Source organism: Natrix helvetica (assembly GCF_964273705.1).
Source record: "Natrix helvetica genome assembly, chromosome: 3".
Lineage (NCBI taxonomy): Eukaryota > Metazoa > Chordata > Lepidosauria > Squamata > Natricidae > Natrix > Natrix helvetica.
Genome location: NC_138549.1, coordinates 131,547,972 through 131,569,095, shown reverse-complemented (window position 1 = coordinate 131,569,095; position 21,124 = coordinate 131,547,972). Strand labels below are relative to the sequence as shown.

The following is a 21,124-nucleotide window of genomic DNA, read 5'->3' as shown; positions in this document are numbered from 1 at the left end:
TGGAACTTAGAACGGTCACTAGATAGGTAGTCCTCGACTTAAGACCACAATTGAGCCAAAATTTACATTGGTAAATGAGAAATGTGTTAAGTGAGTTTTGCCCCATTTTGTGACCTTTCTTGCCACATTGGTTAAGTGAACTTGAACTGAACTTACCTTTGAAAGAAATATCCAGAGTCATTCTGCTTACTTTTTAACATAGCTATTATATCCTTGGGCTTTGCTCTTGCTGTACAATAAAGTCCGTGTGAACACAGCCCTACGTAGGGACTTAAATAATTATTAAATAAACAGTGTGGCAATTTGGAGACAACCTGGACTTCCTGATCTTACTTCAGGCTTCTGCATAACTTTGTATTGTTTGTCAGTTATGCCCCCTTTTTGGACCAGTGAATCTTGCTCTTTTACAGATTGGTTTTACTATTATCTTTATTATTTCATTTTATTTTACTAGATGTATACCAAATAAGTGTTTCATCAGATTAAATGGGAACTATATCTTGTTCAAAGATATAGTTATTTTCTTTCTTTTCTTGAAATTTTTATTTTATTGAAAAGATTGAAATACAAAATCCAAAAGCAGAAAATTAACAGAGGCAAAATTAGACAAATACATTAAAAAGTGTGGATCAAAAGAACACTTTATTATTGCTCTAATTGAGCACTGACAAATCTATTACATACCTTCCTCCCTTGCAAAGCAGATGCAAAATTTGAGCTTCTACAACTATTTTCAGCTCAATTGACCTGTTATACATTACATATATGAAAGCAAAAAATAGTAATGAAATGTTGTTTTAGCTTTTTAATTGGGAACTTTCCCAACAATTGCATCTCATTTCCAAATTTTATAAGTCTCTATTGCAAATATCTCTGCAACATCCATTGTTGAATAATTCTCCTTGGCAGTTGAGCATTCCTTTTGCCAAGAAAATTTGGTCCATCCTTCATCTATTCCATTATCTCAAAATTTCTTATATTCATATTCTTTTCCATCTTTTCTGGTAGATCTACATTTTTCACACCAAATACTTTCTTCTTTATGTCAGATTAATTTTGTAAGATTGGGTACAATATTAATTTTGATATTGATAATTATGTATATCTAAGAAATGAATTTTGTGGTGAAATGTATTTTTATGAGATAAAAGTATATACAAATGTAAGGTGCATATGTCTTTGAGGTGGAATTTTTTTGTTATAATGGATCAATCAAATGGAGGAAATATGGCACTTTTTTCTTTTGCTATAGCTATATTAGTAAGGAAATATATTTTATTAAATATTTGTATCTGTATTAAATAAGTTGGAGGCCTTTCCTCACTTTTCCCTTCCTTTTTCTTTTTTTCACTTTTTAACCTTTTTACCTTTTGAATCCCCCCCTTTTTGTAGTCATTTTGTGTTTAATTCGTCTTGAAATTTAATAAAGTATTTTAAAAAATACGGAACTCCTGAGGTAACCCTTGCATAACCCTTGCAATAAGTCATTCTCAGTGCAACTTTCTTAACAAGCTGCTGTTTGTGGAATAAAATAGGGGTGACCCCATATATTCCTGCTTTCAGAAAAATGGAATATAAATGCAATAAACCAACCAACAGATAAATGGTTTTTAGGAGTTTGTATTGTATATTTAGGAATGAAATGAAATAAATTAATCAAACAGATACCCAATATAATCAAATAAAATTTTGATAGATTTTCCATAAGTTCGGTGTCATGACTTCACCAGCAATTATACAGAACAGCCAGGAGGATGATCAGTTTTCCTAGGAAAAAGTGATAATAAATAATTCAAAACCTTTTGCCTGAAGCAAGAATGAAGCAGGAGTTTCATGCAACATTCAGTACCATTTTTTATCTCATAGGACCATGATGGTGAACCTACGGCACGTGTGCCAGAGGTGGCACGCGTTGCCTTCTCTGCGGTTATGCACGCCATCACCAGCTGCTCTTCTGGTTTCCGGAATGCACATACATGCCGGCCATCTGGTCTTTGCGGGCACCAGAGCACTAGAAAACAGCCTGAAAATGGCGTGGCATTTTCCGACCATTTTTCAGGCTGTTTTGGGGGGCCATTTTTGGCCTGAAAAGTGGCCCAGAAAGTGGCCTTGAAAATGGCCTGGAAAACAACCTGAACATGACTGGGAAAATGGCCTAAAAACAGTCTGAAAACAGCTAGAAAAATGGCTAGAAAAACAGGCATTTCCGGTGCACCAGAGCTGGTCTTTGGGTTTCCGGTGCTCTGGTGCACCCACATGCACGTGTGTTCCGGCTTGGGGACTCGGTGCCGAAAAGGTTCACCATCACTGTCATAGAATAAGTGATTCCTATAGTATTGGAGGAGGAGGAGTTGTATGAATGTGTATGTTTTATAAACATAATGGAATAGATCTGAGTGCTTGCTATTTTTCTTTCCATTAGACATTTCAGCTTTTCCAATAAGAATAATAGAGTAAGACTACTAAGAAGAAAGGGCTGGAAGAAGAATTCCGTGAGTCTCTTTAAATCTTCTGCTATCATTCATATTTACTTTTATTTATTTAATATTAAACTTCCATGCCATCCATCTCACCAAGGAGATACTAGGTGACTTAGGCCTCTCATTTTCTTTTCCAAACAGGTATAAAAGGGTAGGATTGCCAAAAGCAATATCTCTGCTTGTTTTAAAGCCTTGTGAATTTATAAGGAAGATTTTAAGATTTGTGTATGTTGATGAGCATAAATGAAACATGGGATTTATTTAGAGTATCTGATCTAAACATCCTGGGACAGAGAAAACATTTTCAATCTAACTGAGATGATGCCTATGTAGTCTTCATAAGATTTCATTTTTAGATCCTCTATCCCTATTCCAAGTTTCCCTAAACTTTATAAACTGTGATGCCCAAGATTTATCGCAGTGATCCAAATGCAATTTGATCAGCACGTATATAGTGGAACTATTACTTCCTGTGAATCTGGACATAAAGGTTAATGCAGCCCAAAAATTTGCTGACCTTAGCGGTTGTTGCATCATATGGCTTGCTCATATTAAATGTTTTTTATTAGAATCCCTAGATCCTTCTCACAGGGTCTATAACAATTCGCTGTGGCCAACTCGCCACAGGACAACTCGCGGTGAGTTTGCCATGGCATGTTGGCCGTAGCAAGTTGGCTGTGGCAAATTGTCCTGTTCCCCTTCTCACGCTCAGTGCTCCCCTGCCAGGTCTCCCGTGTCCTATACAGTATTCATGTCTATTATTTTTCCTGCCTAGATGCAGAACATTAATTTATAACCCCTGAACATCATCCTGTTGAATATGATTCAGTGTTCAATTTTATTCAGGTTATTTTGAATTGTTACCCCTCTATCGAAAGTAGCTCAAGAACAAAGGCTTCTTCAGGAAATCAGGTAGGATGTATGGCAGAAATCATAGAAACGCTTCTTCTGAATGAGCAGAAATAGTTTCTTTTCACATTAATGCCCTTGTGATAACATACTTTTTAATATTTGGTTTCATGATCAATATCTTTGTTTCTCAGGTATGGCCAGAATAAGTGCAGGATCTTGTCTATTTCATTTCTATTACATGATCTGCAGTAATATTGGGTTCTTGGGAGTTTTGACTTCATTGTGAGCTAGGATTCTGATAATGAGTTTTTGCACATCTAAATAAGTCAATCAATTTTCACTACCAGGATTCCATTCACATGAAGGCCTTTATATGTATTTGAAGGTTCTCCAATACACCGAATTAGACTGCCTTTGTTGGATGCATTAGTTCACAAGCTGATAAAGATTCAGGAAATTGTTAGTTAAGAGAGCTGTAAAGCTTTCCATCAATTGCAAAGCAGTTCAGTTCCTCACCTCTTCATTGAACAGCCAATAAGAAAAAAATGAATTTCTGTCCAAGATGATTTAGGGGTATGAAAAATATTTGAGCTGCTGAAATTCCTGTATTCTTAAAAAGTTTAAATGAAATTTCTGTGAGAAGTTAGAAAAAGATACTCTTAATTAAGACAGCTGCTAAAGTCTAAATTCAGTGACAACTCCAACATATCAACACTAGAGAAAGAAAGAAAAGTTTACCACACTCAAAATGTTGAATTTTACATTACTGAATCTTAAGTGTTCCAATTCCACTGTAATATAGTGTTCAGTCCAGTTACACTGAAATTGGAAAAACTAAAGTTCAAGATCTCACTTGTATATAGAATTCACTATTTGGGCTTTGGGCAGTCAGAATACATCATGACCAGCTACCATGTATGAATTATGAACAGATTGTAAATAAATATTCATCATTCATGAAAACAGAATATCATTGGCTACACTTTGAAATATCTCACCATGTAATTACTTACCAAGTGCTGTAGTTTTGTGGTATTCTAAAACAGAAAAAAGAGGAACAGAAATGAGCTAAACTTTTGAGCCTCATTGGAATCAATATATACTTTCTCTTTCTAGTTTATTTAAAATATCGTTATCATTTGTTACTAAATAGTAGAGAGCCAGTGTAGTGTGCTAGATTATGAATTTCAATATGTGAACTAAAATGGGTACAGTGCACAAAAAAGGGAACCTGAAATAAATCTCGACAAATACTAGGAACAACATCAAATTACAACTAGCACTATTGAAAGCTTTGTTCTGAAACTTACTTTTTTTTCCCAAAATTGATCTCTATTTGTGAAGGACTCATTTTAGAACAGCCACTTTGCACAACAGATAGAAATATGGTGCTGAATATGAAAAATGGATTTTGTTGTGTCTATGTTACTTAGAAGGATACAAAAATTGTGCAACTCTTTTCATATAAACATTGATGAAAATGCCATTTTTGTTTGTTTCTTTTCTTTCTTAAGTCTTTTATTACAGTTTTCACACTTGCCACAGTTTTCACTATTTGAAAAGAAACCATCTTGCTGGTGCAAGTGCAGTAGCTCACCTCAGACTATTTCAGTCTTACCTGCATAATCTTTTGTTGTAGTATTTGGCTTGTCTGTAATAGTATTTGGCTTGTCAACGTTTCCTGTTTGAAAGAAAATGTTAATAAAATAAAATTCAAAACACAGCCCAGAGAGGTGAGAAGGAATTATTTTTGGCAATATATAAAGAAATACGTAGCTGCTTTCTTGCACCTTTTTTCCTTTCTTTTTTTTCTTTTTAGTTTATATTATTTTTTATTGTTCTGTTTAAAACTTTTAATAAAATCATTATGAAAAAATATTTTAACTCTGAGCAAATGAGAGCCAAATACATTAAAAGGCCTACCTTTTAATACAAATCTGCATAAATAAATAAATACTATGATGAGTTCATATTATGTTACAAATATAAGCTGGTAAAATTGCTTTTATATTAAAAAGATAGATAAAATGCAGTCTAAAAAATATTACAGATAACAGACTCATATGATGCATAAAAAGGCACTTTTAACTGCAAACGTTGTGTATACAAGAATGAAAATTATACTAATGATGGAGGGATAAAAATAATTAATAGTTATTGATCTTTACTTGTATTTGAATGTCCTTGCACATACAACCAGTGGTGGGATTAACATCTTCCCTTCAGGAAGAAGGACAAGATTGCAAATATTTTCATTATGAAGGGTATTAAGTAACACATCTGTGATCAGCTGCACTCCTGCGATTCTGTTATCTCAACTAAGTATTTGCATATTAAGTAGTTTTTGGCTGTCTGCTCGGAGCTATTAACTGAAGGGAGAGAGGAGAAGAAGAAAAAAACCTCTCTTGCACTTTATTTTCGGCTGGTTTGCCAAACGGCTACAATTTCAGCTGAACTGTTGCGAACCGGCTGAATCCCACCACTGGTTGTATGTGCAAGAGCATTCAAATACAAGTAAAGACTAAGAGCAAATCAAGTCCAAATTGGCATGGAAAGCTTTACAGATATAATAGTATCTCCAATAGTATTTTATTTTTCTTTCTTCTATTAGTATCGGATATTAAGCCCCCACAAGATAATATTTGGTTAATCTTCTATTTGTGTTTTTGCAGTTTGTTTGCAAAAGTGAATTGCTTATGGATACAAATTGGGACCAAGTGACCATAGGAATGCTGCAACGGTCATAAGTGTGAAAAATGATCATAAGTACGAAAATGGACGAGTGAGAAGTGTCCTGCTTACCAGGCACTGAAGGTCTGCTGCAAAAGTGTGATCTGATCAAAACTCTGCTTGTGTGTGTGTGTGTGTAAGAGAGAGAGAGAAAGAGAGCAAAAGGGTGATCCAATCTATCCTGTTTGTGTGTGTATGTGTGAGTGTGCATGTGTGTGATGGTCATAAGTATGAAAGCAGACAACTGACAATTATCCTGGTTAGTTACCACTGATGCTCTGCTACTGCAGAGAGAGAGAAAAGAGAGAGACAGAGAAAAGAGAGAGACAGAGAAAGAAAACAAGAGAGAGAGAGAGCAGCACAGTGATCCAATCCCACCTATGTTTGTGTGTGTGTGTGTGTGTGTGTGTGTGTGAGAGAGAGAGAGAGAGAGAGAGAGAGCGCAACAGGGCAATCCAATCTAACCTATGCTTATTTGTGTATGAGAGAGAAAGAGAGCAAGCGAATGAGAAAGAAAGCAAGAGAGAGAAGAGACACAGAAAGAGAAAGAGAGAGAGCAAAAGAGTGATCCAATCTAACCTCTGTTTGTGTGTGTGTGTGTGAGAGAGAGACAGAGAGAAGAAAAACAGAAAGAGAAAGAGAGAGAGAGCAAAAGGTGATCCAATCTGAACTCTGTGTGTGTGTTTGTCTTTGTGTGTGTCTGTGTGTGTGAGAGAGAGGTGGGGCAGAGAGAGTGGGGGAGAGAACAACCTGTTAAGAGGTTCTTGGCTGTCTGCTCATAGCTATTAACTGAAGGGAGAGAGGACAAGAAAAATAAACCCCTTCTCTTGCACTTTATTTTCAGCAATGGCACAATAAGTTAGCTACTGGTTCATCTGAACTGGTGCGAACCGGCTGAATCCGACCACTGGTTGTATGTGCAAGAACTTTCATATTACAGGGAAAGACTAGGAGCAAATCAAGTCCAATTTGTCATGGAAAGCTTTACAGATATAAGAGTATTTCCAATAGCTCCTAAACCCTGAACGCCTATAGTTATAGTTTCTTCTCATGTGAATGAACAGTGGTGACCAATATAATTCTACTTGTAAGAAAAGAGTGACTAGAAGAAGCAATAAGTAGAGAAAAGAGAAAACGATGATTCAGGTTATTCAGGCAGAATGTTCTGTATGAAATGTCCGCAAACTCTCCTGTAAGGCTGCACAATAGTTACCTTTGACACATTTGGGGACGGCAGGAACCCACAAACTGTTATCCCCACATTTAATGTGGAGGCTTCCTTCAGCAGAATAGCCAGAATCACATTCCAAGCTGATGCTATCGTTATAGGCATATGAAGGCTTAGATGAATTAACTATTTTCCCATTTTCCACATTTGGTCGATCACACTTGACGCCTGAAAAGAGAAAGCAGCGTTTAAAGAAAACCAGCTCAGAACAACAGCTTATCAATAAAAACAACCAAGAGCTGCTCTTGGCTAAAAAGGATATATAATTAGCATTTGCTTTTATTTTGCTTTCTTCTATTAGTATCTGATATTAAGCCCCCACAAGATAATATTTGGTTTATCTTCTATTTGTGTTTGTGCAGTTTGTTTGCAAAAGTGAATTGCTTATGGATACAAATTGGGACCAGGTGACCATAGGAATGCTGCAACGGTCGTAAGTGTGAAAAATGATCATAAGTACGAAAACGGACGAGTGAGAAGCTTCCTGCTTACCAGGCACTGAAGGTCTGCTGCAAAAGTATGATCTGATCAAACCTCTGCTTGTGTGTGTGTGTGTGTGTGTGTGTAAGAGAGAGAGAGAGAGAGAGGGCAAAAGCGTGATCCAATCTATCCTGTTTTTTTGTATAAGTGTGAGTGTGCGTGTGTGTGAGAGAGAGAGAATGAGAGAGAGAGAGAAAGAGAGAAACTTTCTTGAAACCCACCACTGCTTCAGACCCTTCGTAAATCCTGATCCAAGGTCCCTTTTTTCCAGTACTTTTAACATAAAGGCCCAGTTCATGTTGTGAAACGCTTCTGTAGCCTGTCTAGTGCAATGGCATGGGATTTTATCTATTTTATCTGTAGTTTCAAGATTGTAAGAGATTGTCTTCCTCAAGACAGAAGTGTCAGTACTCAGATTGAACCCTGATTGCAGAGGATGCATCCCCTGAAGATTAAGTACCCATGCAAATAAGATGGACAGTTTTTGGAAAGAAAGGGCTTTGTTATCCCTGTTTCTTCATTATTAATTCACTGTAAATATTAGAATGCTAAGCTTCTCATCTAGGATATATGAAGCACTTGTTTAGGATTTTTCTTGGATTGTATAATGAGGTTTTGGAGGAGCCAGTGAAGGCTGAGATATAGGAATGGTAAATATGGATGATCTATGTTTCAGAATGAGACCATCATGAAAATACTCACCCTGACATATTGGTTGAATTTCAGACCATTTTGAAGTGTTCAGGCATTTAATTGAATAGTCCTTTCCAGGAATATATTCATAACCTGTGATGCAATGGTATGTCAGGACAGTTCCAACCGGATAACCTTCTTTTGGGGATTCTTCTTTTAGTGCTGAGTGGGGTGGTGGTTCTGGAGCCATGCAGTCTGGAAATTAATACAAAAATGTTTCTAGCAGGAATAGTAAAGAGACATTTATAATGAAACTGTGGGCTGATTTAAAAGAGAGAAACCATTTGTTTGTTTGTGTATCTGTGTGTGTATAGAAGAGACCATATTCTAACAAAACGTTGCAGCTAAATTTTCTCAAGTAGGGACAGCTTCAAGCCCCTTCTTTGTTGTACATCAAAAGATGCTGAAAATTCTCTTAGTAAAATTGCCTCAATATTACATGAATGTCAGACCCAAAAGGAGCATTTGACAGGTGACCAAAAAAAGGAAAGAAAAGGGGTGGGTGGGTCTATGAATGCCCTTCATGTTTGCCATGTACACAACAATGCTCTTCTATCCACAAACTGACCGAAGAGATTGACGCAAGATTTAAGATCATGTATTGCAGTGGTAGGGAAGCTCTCTGTAATAATGCTTTATAGTATACATTATATACTATAAAAATTGAGTTTACCTATGAATTGTGACAATTAACTTGCAAATTCTGGCAATCTTTTGTCTATACTGTTGTTTTAATATGACTGTACACCGCCCCGAGTCCTTTCTGGGAGAGGGCGCGGTTTATAAATTAAATAAAAGTAAAAGTAAAGTATAGGAATGGTCTGAGACATCCTTCTAATATTGTGACCTTAATTTTACACATCCCATTTTTCAACCAATCCCATCACCCAGAGAAGTTCAAAATTCAGCATGAGAATTGAATGTATTCAGAAGCACTGCTGACATTGCATTTGAAAAGTTCTTTAGTGGGTATTTAATACATAAACCACCACGGCATCACCCTTAAATAAACAAATAAATCAAATTACTGCAGAAAACGTAATAGATTTGAACTTTTGCATTTCATGGCATGGTTCCTTATGCTTTGTCCCATGCTGATATTATAACTCAGGTTTGGAATGAAGTTGTAATAAGTGAGTGTGCCAAATCACCCCTGGATAGTGACCACTGGTTATGGAATAAACTTCAGAGGCAGCCTCCCTCTTTCTGCTTTCCAAGATCTCACCTTGTATTTCAGTCTCTTCCAATAAAGAAATTGAACTAAATGGGATGCTAATCTGTGACTATGAACAAGACAGTCAAATACCACATTCTGCAAGGGCCAATCTAACCAATTCAGAAGGAGGAATGAGGTGTGCAGAAACACTGTTCTTTCATGATCAAAATGGTTTGTGTAGAGATTTCTCTTTCAAAGAAAATGATTTATTACCATTTAACTAAAAGGGTTTTATGCAGTGGTGGGATTCAAATAATTTAACTACCGGTTCTCTGCCCTAATGACCGGCTGGTATGCGTGGCTGGGTATTCATGTGACTGAGTAGCTGTGGCCAACTCAACATCACCTATGTCAGAGGTGGGTTGCTACCAGTTTGCACTGGATCAAGCGAAGTGATAGAGGAATGCTGGCTGGGGACGCAGAACTGGCGCGAAACGAACCGGCAGTAACACCAGCAGCAACCCACCCCTGACTCATTTCGAAGGGCCCCCGGCCTCGCCTGGCTTCTCCTTGCCAAACTGCCATGCCTCACTGTTCCCCTACCATCCACTCGCCACATTCAATAAAAAGAATGCTTGTCTTGTGCAAATAAATAACAAACACCTTGACTTCAGATTTGGTGCATCTTGCAAAGTATTACTGCTCATCCTAGTCTCCTTTCCTACTAACAGGTCCATCTCAGATTGTAATTTGCTACAACCTCTCTTATCTTTTGCATCATTCTTTGGGAGATTATTTTGAAATGTTATTGGTGATGTTTGCAGTTTTACAAACTTGTTTCCTCTCCAACCCTGTTTTCACATGCAATTCTTACAAGTTATTTTGACATTCCTTCCTCTTTTAAACAAAGTAGTGGTTAAACCAGCATCGGCTCCATCTTCTGTTTCAAGTCCTGTTCCGCAACAAACACAACTATCTTCCTTTTTATAACTAAAAGCCCCCGAGGGGGAACAGCAGTCTCAAGAAATGTTTCAACAAATGTTCCAGTCGATTTTAAAGGGACAGGACGAAATTAAAAAAAAAACAGCTGGCGGACTTAAGGGAAGAACTCAGAGAGAATAAACACCAGACTTTACAAAATAGCCAGAAAATAGAAGCTCTGGAGGAGGGTGCTGTGGGGGGTGGGATAAGAGATGAAGGCTTTACAAAAAATAATACTGGGATTGAGAATTAATGGAAAAAATGGAATTTGAAAGTATCTCTCTCTTTCTTAGATTTGAAAACATACCTGAAATGGAGGGTGAAGATTTAAGGGAGATTATGACAACAATGCTAGCAGATTCTATTAAAAGAGATAAGCAACAGCTAGGGTGGGATATTGATCTGATATATAAAATTAACTCAGCATATGCTAGAACACACAATGTTCCAAGGGAAGTTCATGTTAAATTTTTTAGAAAGACCACAAGAGATGAAATTCTAGGAGTTCCTTATACTTTTAAGATATAAGGACAAAGAAATAACCATTCTGAAACAGATACCCAAAAGAATAAGAGATAAGAGGAAGAAATTCTTCTTTCTAACTAAAACATTATATGAAAAAAATATCTGGTTTAGGTGGTTAATTCCAGAAGGCTTGTTGATTTTCTGGGAGGGGGGTAGAGTGAGAATTAATACAGTAGTGGAGGCAGAAGCCTTCATGGAAAAACACAAGAACCTCCTAGATGAAACAAGAGACACTGCACAAGACATGAAAGGGGGAGGAGCCATGGCTCAGCCAACAGACAGGGGAGAAGAGACAGCAATGAGACTTAGGTCACAGAAATGATTTAAAAACACAGTGCAATTGTTAATATAATGAAATGGTTAGAAGTGATATAAAGTATGGTTGAAGATGTTAAAGAATTTGAAGTAAGCCTAAACTGCTAATATGTATGTAATAATGATATTTTGATATATATATAAAATAAGAGAGAGATGTAAGACTCCCGGGAAGTACCACCTTCCGTATGATGTAGCTGTCAAAATTTTTCTCCACACTTATGTACCCTTTTCCCCAAAATATTTGAAAAAACCAATAAAACTTATATATAAATAAAGCAAAGTAGTGGTTAAGGTGCTGGCCTAGAACCCAAGTGGCTCTGAGTTCTAGTGCCATTTTAGCCTTGAAAAAATGGCCGAGTGACCAGTCAGCCTCTCCCAGCCCAAACCACTGCTTAGATTGTGGTTGTGGGGAAATTAAGAGGAGGAATGAATATTAGATAAGTTCTCCATCTTGAGTTCCTTCTAAAGCAATAAAGACATGATAAGCATCTACCAAAATAAATAAATCATTTGTGAGAATGATGTCCTTTTAAAGGAGACAGAGTGCTGACGGCCTCATCACACACCTTACACTACAGAATTTATTTCATTTTTATCCACTTTATTTTTCTCTACTTTTTGGTTTATTCTTCAATGATGGCGTAGCCTGTGAAATTCTTACCTGTCTCACATGCTAGGGTTATGTGGGAAAACATCAGGTAAACACATCCATGAGACTGACCGGCAATGGCAGCAGAAATACTAAGCAGCTACGTTAAAACAGAAAGGTGGAGGCACCAGGTTGCAAAAAGCAGAGGATCTCAAGGAGAAGAGAGCTGAGACATCCACCTTTCATCAAACTGGCACAGCCTAGTCAACTGCAGAAAGGTAGGAAAGTCATCCATGCTTCTTTTATGTGCTCTTTCCATTGGAAATTTTGAGATTGTTTCAAACTGACAGTGCAAAAATTGCCCCAGCTCTACAATACTGGTGATCATTTTAATGATAATTCACTTTTTACCTAGAGAAGGGCTGACAGGATTTAAAAAGCAAAATCAACCATGCCCTTTTTTCTATTTCATCAATTTTGCCATTAGCACAATAAAATAGCACTGTTCCAATATTTGAGAGGTTCCTACAGAAATGAGGGAGTAAATCAATTTTCCAAAGCATCAAAAGGCACAACAAGAAACAATGGATTAAAACTAACCTAAGCAACCTAGAACTAAGGAGAAATTTGCTAAGGGTTAGACCAACCAATGGAATAGCTTACATATTGAAGTTGTGGGTACTCTATCACTAGAGGCTTTCAAAAAGAGATGGGACAACTATTTGTCTGAAATGATATAGGGCAGTGATGGCGAACCTATGGCACGCGTGCCACAAGTGCCACATGCGCGCGCTGGCCACCTGACTTCACCTTTTCAAAAGCTATTTTTCACCTTCCCCAGGCTCCAGAGGCTTTATAGGAGCCTGGGGAGGGCGAAAAGAGCCTCCCCCCTGGAGGCTTCAGGGTCCGTCCCTGAAGCCTTCGGAACGCTTAAAACCACCCTCCGAGGTTGCTCGGAGGGTGGTTTTAAGCACTCCGAAGGCTTCAGGGACCGTCCGAGGCTTCCCTGACGCCTTCGGAGTGCTTAAAACGACACTCCGAGCAACCCGGAAGTCACTTCTGGTTTGCTCGGAGGGTGGTTTTAAGCACTCCGAAGGCTTCAGGGACCGTCCGAGGCTTCCCTGACGCCTTCGGAGTGCTTAAAACGACCCTCCGAGCAACCCGGAAGTCACTTCCGGTTTGCTCGGAGGGTGGTTTTAAGCGCTCCGAAGGCTTCAGGGAAGCCTCCGGACGGTCCCTGAAGCCTCCTGAGGGCCTCCGGGGGGTCGGGGAGGCTCCTTTTGCCCTCCCCAGGCTCCTATAAAGCCCCTGGAGCCTGGGGAGGGCGAAGAAAGGATGTAAAAATGGGAGGGGGTCACGCGTTGTGCGCGCATGCGCACTGGGGGGTCGTGCGTTGCATTATGGGTGCGGCCTGCCCGCACTCGACCCCCCTGCGCTCCCCCCACTTGTGGCACGCGAGCCAAAAAAGGTTCGCCATCACTGATATAGGGTCTCCTGCTCGAGCAGGAGGTTGGAGTAGAAGAACTCTGAGGTTCCTTCCAACTCTATTCTATTTTTTCTATGTTCTAAATTTGGTGTTTCGTAGCAGAAGCAATACAGCTGGCTGGACCAGACATGCATTAAATTCAGGGCCTGTATGATGAAGCTTGCATCATTATTCCACCCTGTATCTCCCCCCCCGGAAGAAACAACAATGTATCAGTTTAAAAGGTCTTGGGGAATTCCAGGGAGTACCAGCTGATCACAGATGTGTTACTTAATACCCTTTATAATGAAAATGTTTGCAATCTTGTCCTTCTTCCTGAAGGGAACAGGTTAATCCCATCCCTAGATGGCTCATTGCTGTGTTTCCTGGGTGTTTCCCTGCCCAAATCCTAATAAGTTTCTATTGTTTTTCCAAGTTGTGTGTCAGCTGCACTCCTGCAATTCTGTTATCTCAACTAAGTATTTGCCCATTAAGTAGTTTTTGGCTGTCTGCTCGGAGCTATTAACTGAAGGGAGAGAGGAGAAGAAGAAAAAAACCTCCCTTGCACTTTATTTTTGGCTGGTTTGCCAAACGGCTCCAATTTCAGCTGAACTGGTGCGAACCGGCTGAATCCCACCACTGGTTATATGTGCAAGAACATTCAAATACAAGTAAAGACTAAGAGCAAATCAAGTCCAAATTGGCATGGAAAGCTTTACAGATATAATAGTATTTCCAATAGTATTTTATTTTTCTTTCTTCTGTTAGTATCGGATATTAAGCCCCCACAAGATAATATTTGGTTAATCTTCTATTTGTGTTTTTGCAGTTTGTTTGCAAAAGTGAATTGCTTATGGATACAAATTGGGACCAAGTGACCATAGGAATGCTGCAACGGTCGTAAGTGTGAAAAATGATCATAAGTACGAAAACGGACGAGTGAGAAGCATCCTGCTTACCAGGCACTGAAGGTCTGCTGCAAAAGTGTGATTTGATCAAAACTCTGCTTGTGTGTGTGCGTGTGTAAGAGAGAGAGAGAAAGAGAGCAAAAGGGTGATCCAATCTATCCTGTTTGTGTGTGTATGTGTGAGTGTGCATGTGTGTGATGGTCATAAGTATGAAAGCAGACAACTGACAATTATCCTGGTTAGTTGCCACTGATGCTCTGCTACTGCGGAGAGAGAGAAAAGAGAGAGAGAGAGAGAAAAAAGAGAGAGACAGAGAAAGAAAGCAAGAGAGAGAGCAGCACAGTGATCCAATCCCACCTATGTTTGTTTGTTTGTGTGTGTGTGAGAGAGAGAGAGAGAAAGAGAATGAGAGAGAGAGAGAGAGCAACAGGGCGATCCAATCTAACCTATGCTTATTTGTGTGTGTGAGAGAAAGAGAGCAAGGGAATGAGAAAGAAAGCAAGAGAGAGAAGAGACACAGAAAGAGAAACAGAGAGAGCAAAAGAGTGATCCAATCTAACCTCTGTTTGTGTGTGTGTGTGAGAGAGAGAGACAGAGAGAAGAAAAACAGAAAGAGAAAGAGAGAGAGCAAAAAGGTGATCCAATCTGAACTCTGTGTGTGTGTGTGTCTTTGTGTGTGTCTGTGTGTGTGAGAGAGAGGGGGGGCAGAGATAGTGGAGGGGAGAACAACCTGTTAAGAGGTTCTTGACTGTCTGCTCATAGCTATTAACTGAAGGGAGAGAGGACAAGTAAAATAAACCCCTTCTCTTGCACTTTATTTTCAGCAACGGCACAATAAGTTAGCTACTAATTCATCTGAACTGGTGCGAACCGGCTGAATCCCACCACTGGTTGTATGTGCAAGAACTTTCATATTTCAAGGAAAGACTAGGAGCAAATCAAGTCCAATTTGGCATGGAAAGTTTTACAGATATAAGAGTATTTCCAATAGCTCCTTAACCCTGAACGCCTATAGTTATAGTTTCTTATCATGTGAATGAACAGTGGTGACCAATATAATTCTACTTGTAAGAAAAGAGTGACTAGAAGAGGCAATAACTAGAGAAAAGAGAAAATGATGATTCAGGTTATACAGGCAGAATGTTCTGTATGAAATGTCCGCAAACTCTCTTGTAAGGCTGTACAATAGTTACCTTTGACACATTTGGGGATGGCAGGAACCCACGAACTGTTATCCCCACATTTAATATGGAGGCTTCCTTCAGCAGAATAGCCAGAATCACATTCAAAGCTGATGCTATCGTTATAGGCATATGAAGGCTTAGATGAATTAACTAATTTCCCATTTTCCACTCTTGGTAGATCACACTTGACGCCTGAAAAGAGAAAGCAGCGTTTAAAGAAAACCAGCTCAGAACAACAGCTTATCAATAAAAATAACCAAGAGCTGCTCTTGGCTAAAAAGGATATATAATTAGCATTTGCTTTTATTTTTCTTTCTTCTATTAGTATTGGATATTAAGCCCCCACAAGATAATATTTAGTTAATCTTCTATTTGTGTTTGTGCAGTTTGGTTGCAAAAGGGAATTGCTTATGGATACAAATTGGGACCAGGTGACCATAGGAATGCTGCAACGGTCGTAAGTGTGAAAAATGATCATAAGTATGAAAACCGACGAGTGAGAAGTTTCCTGCTTACCAGGCACTGAAGGTCTGCTGCAAAAGTGTGATCTGATCAAACCTCTGCTTGTGTGTGTGTGTGTAAGAGAGAGAGAGAGAGAGAGAGCGCAAAAGGGTGATCCAATCTATCCTGTTTTTTTGTATAAGTGTGAGTGTGCGTATGTGTGTGTGAGACAGATATTGAGAGACAGAGAGAAAGAGAGAAACTTTCTTGAAACCCACCACTGCTTCAGACCCTTCATAAATCCTGATCCAAGGTCCCTTTTTTCCACTACTTTTAACATAAAGGCCCAGTTCAAGTTGTGAAACGCTTCTGTAGCTGGTCTAGTGCAATGGCATGGGATTTTATCTACTTTATCTGTAGTTTCAAGATTGTAAGAGATTGTCTTCCTCAAGACAGAAGTGTCAGTACTCAGATTGAACCCTGATTGCAGAGGATGTATCCCCTGAAGATTAATTACCTATGCAAATAAGATGGACAGTTTTTGGAAAGAAAGGACTTTGTTATCCCAGTTTCTTCATTATTAATTCACCGTAAATATTAGAATGCTAAGCTTCTCATCTAGGATATATGAAACACTTGTTTAGGATTTTTCTTGGATTGTATAATGAGGTTTTGGAGGAGCCAGTGAAGGCTGAGATATAGGAATGGTAAATATGGATGATCTATGTTTCAGAATGAGACCATCATGAAAATACTCACCCCGACATATTGGTTGAATTTCAGACCATTTTGAAGTGTTCAGGCATTTAATTGAATAGTCCCTTCCAGGAATATATTCATAACCTGTGATGCAATGGTATGTCAGGACAGTTCCAACCGGATAACCTTCTTTTGGGGATTCCCCTTTTAGTGCTGAGTGGGGTGGTGGTTCTGGAGCCATGCAGTCTGGAAATTAATACAAAAATGTTTCTAGCAGGAATAGTAAAGAGACATTTATAATGAAACTGTGGGCTGATTTAAAAGAGAGAAACCATTTGTTTGTTTGTGTATCTGGGTGTGTATAGAAGAGACCATATTCTAACAAAACATTGCAGCTAAATTTTCTCAAATAGGGACAGCTTCAAGCCCCTTCTTTGTTGTACATCAAAAGATGCTGAAAATTCTCTTAGTAAAATTGCCTCAATATTACATGAATGTCAGACCCAAAAGGAGCATTTGACAGGTGACCAAAAAAAGGAAAGAAAAGGGGTGGGTGGGTCTATGAATGCCCTTCATGTTTGCCATGTACACAACAATGCTCTTCTATCCACAAACTGACCGAAGAGATTGACGCAAGATTTAAGATCATGTATTGCAGTGGTAGGGAAGCTCCCTGTAATAATGCTTTATAGTATAGATTATATACTATAAAAATTGAGTTTACCTATGAATTGTGACAATTAACTTGCAAGGTCTGGCAATCTTTTTTCTATAGGAATGGTCTGAGACATCCTTCTAATATTGTGACCTTAATTTTACACATCCCATTTTTCAACCAATCCCATCACCCAGAGAAGTTCAAAATTCAACCTGAGAATTGAATGTATTCAGAAGCAGTGCTGACATTGCATTTGAAAAGTTGTTTAGTGGGTATTTAATAAATAAACCACCACGGCATCACCCTTAAATAAACAAATAAATCAAATTACTGCAGAAAACGTAATAGATTTGAACTTTTGCATTTCATGGCATGGTTCCTTATGCTTTATCCCATGCTGATATTATAACTCAGGTTTGGAATGAAGTTGTAATAAGTGAGTGTGCCAAATCACCCCTGGACAGTGACCACTGGTTATGGAATAAACTTCAGAGGCGGCCTCCCTCTTTCTGCTTTCCAAGATCTCACCTTGTATTTCAGTCTCTTCCAGTAAAGAAATTTAACTAAATGGGATGCTAATCTGTGACTATGATGGGTGTTCCATCACTAGAGGCTTTGAAAAAGAGACGGGACAACCATTTGTCTGAAATGATATAGGGCTCCTGCTCGAGCAGGGGGTTGGACTAGAAGATCTCTGAGATCCCTTCCAACTCTGTAATACTTTGTTCTCTATGTTCTAAATTCGGTGTTTCATATCAGAAGCAATACAGCTGGCTGGACCAGACATGTATTAAATTCAGGGCCTGTATTATTCCACCCTGTATCTTTTCCCCCCAGGAAGAAACAAGAAATAGCCAATAATGCAGCAGTTATAAAAGGTATTGAGGAATTCCAGTGTACCAGCTGATCACAGATGTGTTACTTAATATCCTTTATAATGAAAATGTTTGCAATCTTGTCCTTCTTCCTGAAGGGAAGAGGTTAATCCCATCCCTAGATGGGTCATTGCTGGGTTTTCTGGGTGTTTCCCTGCTCTAATCCTAATCAGTTTCTATTGTTTATTCAAATTATGTGTCAGTTGAATTCCTAAGGTTCTATTATCACAACTAAGTATTTGCCTGTTAAGAGGTTCTTGGCTATCTGCTTGGCGCTATTAACTGAAGGGAGAGAGAAGGAAAAAACCTCTCCTGCATTTTAATTTTAGCTGGTTTGCCGAACTGCATAATGTTAGGTACTGGTTCAGCTAAACTGGTGCAAACCGGCTGAATCCCACCACTGGGTGTATATGCAAGAACTTTCATATACAAGGAAAGACTAGGAGCAAATCAAGTCCCATTTGGCGTGGAGAACTTTACAGGTATAGGAATATTTCCAATAGTTCCTAAGACCTGAACTTCGTTAATGATACTTTTATAACTCATTAAAATGCACATTATAATTCACCTATAGTTATCGCTTCTTATCATCTGAATGAACAGTGGAGACCACCATAATTCTACTTCTAAGAAAAGAGTGACTAGCAGAGGTAATAACTAGAGAAAAGAGAAATTGATGATTCAGGTTAGTCAGGCAGAATGTTCTGCACTAAATGTCAGGAAACTCTCCTGTAGGTTGTAAAATAGTTACCTTTGACACATTTGGGGATGGCAGGAACCCACAAACTGTTAGCCCCACATTTAATATGGAGGCTTCCCGCAGCAGAATAGCCAGAATTACATTCAAAGCTGATGGCATCATTATAGGTATATGAAGGCTTGGGTAAATTAAGTAATTTCCCATTTTCCACTCTTGGTCGATCACACTTGACGCCTGAAAAGAGAAAGCAGCGTTTAAAGAATACCAGTTCAGAACAACAGCTTATAAATAAAAACAATCAAGAGTTGCTCTTGGCGAAAAAGGATATATAGTTAGCATTTGCTTTTATTTTTCTTTCTTTTATTAGTATCTGATATTAAGCTCCTCCAAGATAATATTTGGTTAATCTTTTATTCCATTTGTGTTTTTGGTGTTTGTTTTCATACCATCAAATCCACAGTTTTCCTTACTACAGGTAGTTCTCGCCTTATGACCACAATTGTGCCCAAATCTTCTGTAGCTATGTGAGACATTGTTAGCAGAATTTTGTCCCATTTCATGACCTTTCTTACCACAGTTGTTAAGTGAATTGCTGCAGTTCTTAAATTAAGAATACCGTTGTTAAGTGAATGTGGCTTCCCCATTGACGTTGCTTGTCAGAAGGTCACAAAATAGGATCATGTGAGCATGGGACACTGCAGCCATAATAAATATGTGTCATTTGCAAAATGGGACCATGTGACTTTAGGAATGCTGCAACGGTCATAAGTGTGAAAAATGGTGATAAGTCACTTTTTCAGAGCCATTGCAACTTATTGCTGCAGAAATTGGAAATCTCAGTAATTTTGCAATCATTGACCAAAAAGAGAGGAACACAATTTAAAACATTGTTCATAATAAATTTGAATATTATTTTCAAATAAGAAGAATATTCATATGTGCATAACACGTAGGGCTTCTATAATATTTTTACTATGTTCTACTAGAGCATTACTGATATTTTTGCTATGTTCTACTATAGCAGTTTGATAGATTACTATTCTTCCATAATAATATTTGTAATTAGAATCCGGAATTCTATCAGGCTGAAGGCAAGGGATGTCTGAAGGAGGGGATCATTTCTTTGAATTAACCTTTTAATTAGACCAGAATTACAGTTAACAGTTTTGCCCTACATTATAAACCATTACAATATTTCTCAAAGTAGTTTATGATACTGTCCCCCTTTGTTATTTTTCAAATTCTCCTCTCATGCATGGAACATAGAACTTCAGAGATTATGTAATAATTTTCACCCTGCAAGAATTTTACTTATCAACAACAGCTAAAAAAGCAATTTATCTAATTAAAGACACTTCCATTTTTCCTTACTTTTACATTCAGGGGTAGGTGAATTCCACTTTCCATTTCGGCCATCTTCTGTAGTTATGCATGTGAGGGTTGCATTTCCTATCAGGGAGAAATCAGGCTTGCAGCGGTAGGTTACAACTGATCCAATGTAATATTCGTCTTTAGAGTCTTGATCAAAATATCCATTGACAATCGTGTCAGGACGATTACAAGGGATATCTGAGGGAGAGAGAATAATTTACCTGAAGTCACATTTTAACTAGAATTACAGTTACACTTTGGCACTGGAATAATATTCAGGCTGTTTGAAGGGGTTACTACACTACAGGCAAGTTAATAAACATAGAAATGTTCTCCACCAGCTGAGAGCAAAAAGCTTACTTGGTATGTAGCAGAGGAGAAATCATATTACAGAACTGTTTAAATCTTTCTTATATTGTAAGTCATCCAGAGTCCCTGTACTAATGAGATGAGATGCATAGATATTAAGTAACAAAGAAACAAACTATTTGATTCTACCCTCTTCATGAGGAATGAGGTTTTGTCATGTAGCTGTTGTTGCAGTCAAAGGCTATAGCTGTAAAATGGATTTTGCTAATATCCTTAGAACAGATATTTTCAGTATATTGATAGGATTGGGAGAGCTGCAACATACATTAAGCAACAGAGGGACTGATAAATATTGTGGAGAAGTATAAAGATGGTTTAGCAGTTTAATAGATTATATAGTTGATGCAGATATCTTTCAATCTTAGTAAGAAAGCAGTAGAATTATTACAAGAAATTTGGGACTTGGAATTCTCAGAAATGGC

The 21,124-nt window shown here is 38.2% G+C and overlaps 2 protein-coding genes across 2 annotated transcripts in view; both read right to left on the bottom strand.

Annotated features, from left to right (window-relative positions):
* Positions 1-21,124, bottom strand: part of LOC309389531 (complement receptor type 1-like) — a 191,693-nt gene that overhangs the window by 74,115 nt on the left and 96,454 nt on the right. The window lies entirely within an intron of this gene.
* Positions 694-21,124, bottom strand: part of LOC309389597 (complement component receptor 1-like protein) — a gene marked incomplete at its 5' end in the record, with an annotated part of 45,178 nt that continues 24,747 nt past the window's right edge. The window contains 5 exons of the mRNA XM_081948149.1: positions 694-1,767; positions 4,346-4,369; positions 4,951-5,013; positions 7,276-7,458; positions 20,334-20,531. Coding sequence (XP_081804275.1) covers positions 1,724-1,767; positions 4,346-4,369; positions 4,951-5,013; positions 7,276-7,458; positions 20,334-20,531 — 512 coding nt within the window. The 3' untranslated portion in view covers positions 694-1,723. The remainder of the gene's footprint in view (positions 1,768-4,345; positions 4,370-4,950; positions 5,014-7,275; positions 7,459-20,333; positions 20,532-21,124) is intronic.